Genomic DNA, 7474 nt, shown 5'->3' on the forward strand with positions numbered 1-7474 from the left:
AAAGTAATTGTTTTTACTATGACAGGTTGAGAGGTACCATACAGCAACAGGTTTTTAACTAGAAGTAAATTTTGATATCAGTATCATTGGAAACTTGTTCCCATATCTGCATGATTAGATTATTATTATTTTTTTTTTTTTTTTTGGAAATTACAAGGTCATGGATCACTATATGTACGTATATATATATCGTCTTTCCCACCATTATTCCTACATTAAGGGGTCAGTTGCCTCATGCACCTTCTCCACTGCCTTCCATCAAATGAATCATCCTCCACCAAACTGCTGCTTCTCCATATCTTCCTTCACTTTATCTCGCCATCTAATTCTCTGTCTTCCTCTTGATCATCTTCCTCCCAAGCCTTTATCACTCCCTCCTCGTCATCCATCCTCAACACATGCCCATACCATCTCAATCGTGACTGTACTAAGCCTGGCCCTTCTTATTTCATCATTTTCCAATCTCTCACGCCTTACTTCCTCTTTTCTTCTTAGAGCCATGTTTCTGCTCCTCTGTTCTTCTTAGAGCCCATGTTTCTGCTCCATACATTAACACTGGTCTTATCACTGTCTTATATATCTTGACCTTTTAACTTGATTGGCATTTTCTTATCACATACCACTCCAGCTACCTCTCCACTTCCCCCATGCAGCGTTTATCCTAGTGTCCACTTCAGCCTCACATCCTCCCTTTTGGCTTAAAGTAAATCCTAAGTATTTAAACTTTTCTGCCTGTTTTATAATCGAGCCTCTTCTTTTTTGTATTACTATTCTGTCTGTGTCTTCCCTACTGCTCAGCAAATGCGACAACAACAAACCCTCCCAAGATGGTGGGCCCAGCAGCCCCAGTGACGCCCCCAGTGCTGTCATCTTGGATGCTGCTTCTCCTGAAATAAGGTTATTATTAGATGTAAAATCTTCCCTTCTGGGAAGCAAAATAGAGCCTAAAGGTGAAGGACTCATAATAAACAAAAGATTACTGTTATGTCCTCTTGATACTTTGAACGACGAATCGATGGAAGAAAAGGAAGGAGATCTAACTAGTTACCCCAGTACCAGCCCCCAACTAAGTGTCTACAGAAGCCACCGAATCTTGATGAGGAGAAAATCCTTCCCACGACGGAAGCATCGAGACACTGCGATGCTCTCTCTCACTATTACACAGTTTCCACTGAGGAATAGGCTATGCCCGACACTACACGGGTTGGTTATTGTACAAAAATTTGTTCTGCACCTACTCTACATCGAAGTATTCACATTCCCTCTGTTTTACCTGGTCCGCCAGGTCCTGAACAGAATAGTGACCTCTCAGAATCTCAGGATGACATTAGTGGCAACTGTGGCCTCAAGGGGAGCGGTTCCTGGACCTCCTGACTTTACTGTCAGAGATTCCAAGGAAAATCCCCCCGTGGCGACAACTTCTGCAGCAGCCTCGCGTAGAAAGATTTCACCCGGCGGTAGAATCCCTCTCCACGTGTGGAGACTATCGAGCATCTCCTCTGAGAGAATGACTTTTCTCAGCAGACAGCACGAGATATGTCCACCTACATCAGAACTTTATCGGCGTATACAACAATTCTCACAGCTCTTCATTCCTGATCACTTCACTCAACACATCCATGACCACTATATATGGAAGTGGCTAAATTAAATTGTTTGCATGTTGCTGGAAAGCTGTCACTAGGTGAAAGGCCTTGAAATGTGAAGTGGGAATTTTGCCAGCTAAACCTTATTTCAGTCATAGGATCAACAGTGACACCAGTTTGACTAATGAAATTTTTTGTAATTCATGTATGGCCTTTTTCTTCAGCAATGTTGGGTACTGTATTACCATAAAAACTGGTAATTTAGTACAATGTGGCTCTCTCTCTCTCTCTCTCTCTCTCTCTCTCTCTCTCTCTCTTCTCTCTCTCTCTCTCTCTCATATGCATCCTGTGGTTAATTTGTTAGTAATATTTTAATATATGCATTGTTTATCTTTTCAGGAGAGATGATCGTCAGTCTGGCGGAGGTCAGTTTGGAGGTGGGGGTCTTGGCGGTGGGTCAGGTGTTGGTTTGACTGGTGGTCCTACTGGAACTCTCCTAACCAAACTTGTAAGTTATGGAGCTTAGATATTGTATCTGTATTTATTGAGCAATGTTAATAATGCAGGAAGTAAAAACTTTTATTGTTTTGTCATAACTTCATTTATCATTTGTGTTGCTCTATTGACTTTGTTAAACTAAAATAAACTTGAAACTTATTGACTTGTGCAGGAAATAGTCTCTCTATTGTTGCTGGAGGAAGGGGCAAAAACAGCCTCAGTAAGGACATGAAGATATATGACGGACCCTAAATGGGTCACGTTGATGATTGCTCTGAAAGAAAGCTAATAGTACATACCTATACAGAGCAAATATATAAATAAAATAACAAGAAGGAATATCATAGCATTAGCAAGACACGAGGTTTCAGTTGCTGTGACACCAATAAACACATGTATGCATACTACAGGCAAACAAGATTATAGCCTACACTTGAATATTCAGAACATCTTACAGTTTGGTAGTTTTCCTTTGTAGTTAAATTAAATTAAATTAGTAAGAAATATATGAACAGTTGACAGTTTTCCACTAACAAGCTTGAATGAAGCTGCACAGAATACATACACAAAAAAAGGGTAATATTCGTTAATACTTTGACTAAGGAACTGGCTATTGCCACATGGTTTAGGTTGCTGGAATACTGAAATAAACTATTTAAAAGGGAATAGGCAAATAAAATGCTAGAAAATAATCCTGGAGAAAACTCAGTACTCTAAACCATTTGTCCTAATTACAAATATACAAAAGGTGGATGGATGAAATAAAATATTCTTTGCAGCATACGTAGTAGGTGTGTTTTTACCATAATGTTAATGTTTGTTTTTTTTTCCAGGCTGATTGTTCAGTGAAGAGTGAAGGCGATGCAGAGTTAGCTACAAATGTAATAGGTCTTTTGTTGAAGTCATTAAAAGATTATAGTATGAAGAAAGGCGAATCAAAAGTTGCAGAAGTAAGTACTGTGCCCCTGTAAAAAAAATCCTGGTTACATTTATCAATAAATGTGTGTCCTTTAATTTATCTTAGTTTAAAGTTGTTTTTGAATTATTTCCAGTGGTATAATTTTACATATTTTCTGACACCAACAATTTAATGTATTTTCCTATGCCAGAGTTGTAGGAAAGAGTATTTATAGTGGGAAACCTACCTATGTTAATATTATTTGATCATGATGTAGTATATTAAAAAAATTAAGTTCCCAAGTCTCTTTAGGGTAAGCAATCCTAAAAGTATTAAAATTTTAGAAAGCAAATGATGTTTAGTCATTGTTTTTATAATAAAATGTGAGTATCCTGCTCATTTGAGGACAAAATTAATAAAAATAAATTTTTGGAATGACATCCTCAGCCATAAAGGTTACTATTGGCTCAGAAAGTTCTTTGGTACTAATATTTTTCATTGCCTAATAAGTTATTTTGTGTTGAGCTAGGAACAAAAGAATCGTTAGTTAAAAGTTAAAAGCTTCAGTTTCCTTACCAAATTTTCACTGTGTTAATTGCTTGGGAAAATATATACTATATATTTATATTTGCATTTTACTGTTGTTTGGTTCATTGGTGGATATCATTTGCTCAAAAGTATGTTTTTATTTTCCAGCTCTTACTTCAGGCCGAACTAAAAATGAGTACGATCAAAGCCCTCAAAGTCGGACTGCAGTACCTTTCTGGATCATCAGATGCACCAGGTTTCGGTGGAGGAATGGGTGGTGGCAGCTTGATGGGAGCTCCACCAATGGGAGGCATGATGGGCGGTGGAATGGGAGGAGGCATGGGCGGTGGGATGGGAGGAGGCATGGGCGGCGGAATGGGTGGAATGGGCGGCGGCATGGGCGGAATGGGAGGCGGCATGGGCCGCTTTGGACGATAGGTAGGTAATTGGAGGTTAGCTGTTGTATAGGTAGTTTATGAAACATGACTCTAAGTAGTTCAGTTTAGAAATGCGTTTGCCATATCAATAATTTTTTTTATATATATATGTGTATATATAGTATTTTTTTATACAGAAGTTAATATTTCTTTATGAGAACCAGTGACTTGTTTTATTTTTTTGAACGGCTCATGGCCCTTTGTTAATAGGTTCCATTAGTACTTCAAGCAACATCTGGTTTGCTTCTAAATGCCATATGAACCCACTTTCTCATCATTTTCCATTTAGTTTTTGTCATTCGTGATCCACATTATCACTTACATTTTACCATCCTAGTTAAATATTCTCGTCCTTCTCTCAGTTGTGATTGTGCAGTGACATATATATATATGCATTTCATATGATAGTTTTCTTTAAAGTTTTAATTTCCTTGGGGCTGTTGTCTTTAGCCGAGGCTTAATTCCAAAATTTCATTTCCCAATAAATAATGTTTGTGAATTTTTTGCTAGTGCCTGATCTCGGTAAGTTAGTTAAGTTTTAGTTTTTTTTTCTTTTGAGGAGGGGGGGGGGGTTGTTTTTTTTTTTTTTTTTTTTTTTTTTTTTTTGTGATCAGGTTTTGTTTCATAAGTAAATATCAAAGATAATGTAATGACAGGATGAATGAGCCTAAATGCTGCTGGAGTCCCTTGAGATTTACCATGGATATTCAATATTTTTCTGTTAACACAGTCTAAATCATTTAAAAAAAAGAATAAATATGTAATTCATAATCATGAAGTAAGAGAACTATCATGAAAGAGATTGGAAATTCTCTGCCATACTCAAGCTACATAAGAGAAATTTAACTTGAACACTTAAAAATGTGTACAAGTGTAGGGTGAAGCAAAAAATTATAAAATGGAGAAATTCTGCAATCATGCACCATAATTGTTTTATTTTCTGAATAAATATCAAAGCATTAACAAGAGAAAGCAATAAGTATGGTGACATGATATGGAACATGATTGATCAAAAAAAAAAAAAGAAATTCATGTGTATGTTAGTCACAATCACAGAATTTGCACCAGTATGTATGAGTACAGTTTAATGTATGATGTGATTACGTTAACCCACAGAACTACAATCCTTGCAGGTGTGAATTGGCATACCTTGTGAGGAGGAATAATGGGAGACTGGAAACCCTGACTTAAACCACAAGAAGACAGTTGGGCATTTGATGAAGAAAAAAAACTTACCTAAAGTGGTTTTACCCAAAGTGGTTTTAATAGAGTAAACCTAGAGTTTAGAGTTTTATAAACTATTTATTGAGGTACAAAGTTACGTATGTACAGTATAAAGCAGGTTTTGTGACCTACAGATGCCACTTCCTTTTAATTTGAGAATTATAGTGTCAGTAGTACAAGCTATTATCATAAGAATTGAGGTTATATGAGAACCATAGCTTATAAGTCATATGTTCAATTATTTGTAAAGTCATTAATGTTTATGTAAGGGGATGCATTGCTGAAAATGAGTTCAGTTTTATTTCTTTCAAGAATTGTCTTTAACAAGGTGAGTTTCTCATCATCCCTCTATGATATTGTTAGTTCTGTATTTTATTTTCCACTCGAGTTAAGACATTATTTTGAAGCTATTCAAATATACAAAAACATTTTCTTTTGATTGTTTATGTAACCCAAAAGTTCAAAAGAAGTAAAATGGAGACCTTTTACTAATCAAAAATGTGTAGCAAAAAATGTCAGTTGGAATTTAGGTCTTAAGGTGCTTTGGCATTCAAGAAAAATGTTGGTGGAAAGGATTTTGAATGCTGGTATTTGGCGACGCCAAACAACTTTCACTTCCTTTTATTTAAAAGATGTTGCCCATAGATCCTTGGACACTCCTTGGGTCCAGTGGTGGCTGCCCAACAAGTGTTATAGCTCATCCAGTACCCCTGGCGGCTCAATTAGTGTCTAGTTTAAGATGATGGTATGAAAGTAGATTGAATGAGATGACTGGTCTTCCTTCTTTACTACTTTACTAACTCCTCCTTTACCTACGGGCAATAAGAGGGTGAGTACCATCATGAGCTGGAACGGACTAGATGCATGTGAGGTGGTCAGCCATACTGTAAAGATAATCTAGGGCATAGGATACTTTTCAGTAGCGACACACTCCTCTCAATAATAGGAAGAGAGTGGGGTGGTAATAGATCCAGGTACATGGACTGGAGTGGTTTATGAGAACGGTTAGCTCTCCACCTTCCGTTTTGCAATAAGTTAAAGCATTGTATTAACACCCAGAGAGGGAAACCAATAGATTCTCATATATCTTTGGTTCAAAGGTTATAGTCCATCGTCTTGAAATACATCTACTATTCAGAAATGGATAATGGTGGCAAACTCCCAGTCAGTTATAGACTTACCTCCCACCAATAAAGTAAGTTTATCCTAGTGTTAAGACCGAAGGCTTGTTTGGATATGAGCAAAATGACAAATTTTTAACCAATCTGTTTTTTTCATAACTAACGAACCTGAGGTCTTAACATATCTTGCCGAGTCTATTCGACCATGCGGCACTAGTTTAAATAAAATAAACTAACAGGCAATACCCTTATCTCATTGCTGGTTATCCTTCTGCAAGAGCTAAATTGCTAACTGTGCTAATGAATCTTCGCTGATACGAAAATATACTTTTATTTCCCTAATTAGCTAAACATTAAATGGAACATGGATATAAAATGTAGTAAATAAAAGAACTAAGTCTGATTCTCAAGAAAAACCGTAAACTGTCATTCTCCTCTCCTGAATCAGATTAAGTAAACTTTTCCCCTAAATCTCACAGTCTGATTAATTATGCATTTAAATAGTCAAGTCTTTAGAGAACCCATTCTCTTGTATAATGCCATGAACCCATCTGAAATAAAGAGACATATTTATTATTATATCACTCCAACATGTAAAAGATAATTCAATGAACGTGTACACACTACACTTCTCTCTCTCTTTTCAAAGGGTAACTTTTTCAAAGTCCTAATAGTACACAACCTTGCGATGGGTGTGCCTCGAGTCGTCCTCCAAATGTGTTCTATACCTCCTCACCAATAATCAGAGTGTTACCTTCTCTAGCACCTCAGACTATTGGGCCCCATACATTACACGTCACGAACACACGGTCACGCCTTTTGGAACAGCATAGCAACTGAGTGCTGCACCCAGTCTCATGTGATCTGGAGGGGTCGTCAAACCCATACTGCACAGTCACCAATTGCAATCCTTTCAATTTAGCACTCTTCGAGGAATCAAGTGCAAGTTGCTAAGCCCTCCTGTCACTAAGCGGAGAAAGCCGAGATTAACAATTCGCCACCACACCTTTTTTTTTTTAAGATGGCTCGGCCACCTATGTCCTTTGTGGACTCCCGTCGCACACCACATCAGCAACTAGTATATAATGTTTGCAAGATAGCCCCCATAACATATCTCTACTATTACTGGAATTGTGTAGCGTTCGCAGAAGAAAAACGCATCCGTCTCTAAGATAGACGGAA

The 7474-nt window shown here is 37.3% G+C and overlaps 1 protein-coding gene across 2 annotated transcripts in view; it reads left to right on the forward strand.

Moving 5' to 3' along the window:
* Nucleotides 1-5605, forward strand: part of LOC135224671 (RNA-binding protein cabeza-like) — a 28262-nt gene extending 22657 nt beyond the window's left edge. Inside the window, exons 5-9 of one of the 2 annotated variants that reach the window (XM_064263904.1) lie at nt 799-897; nt 1986-2094; nt 2918-3034; nt 3679-3948; nt 5081-5605. In XM_064263904.1, coding sequence (XP_064119974.1) covers nt 799-897; nt 1986-2094; nt 2918-3034; nt 3679-3948 — 595 coding nt within the window. In that variant the 3' untranslated portion in view covers nt 5081-5605. The remainder of the gene's footprint in view (nt 1-798; nt 898-1985; nt 2095-2917; nt 3035-3678; nt 3949-5080) is intronic. The other variant, XM_064263905.1, reaches the window with a different exon arrangement.
* Nucleotides 5606-7474: the final 1869 nt, after the last annotated feature.

This window comes from Macrobrachium nipponense, chromosome 12 (genome assembly GCF_015104395.2).
Source record: "Macrobrachium nipponense isolate FS-2020 chromosome 12, ASM1510439v2, whole genome shotgun sequence".
Taxonomy (NCBI): domain Eukaryota; kingdom Metazoa; phylum Arthropoda; class Malacostraca; order Decapoda; family Palaemonidae; genus Macrobrachium; species Macrobrachium nipponense.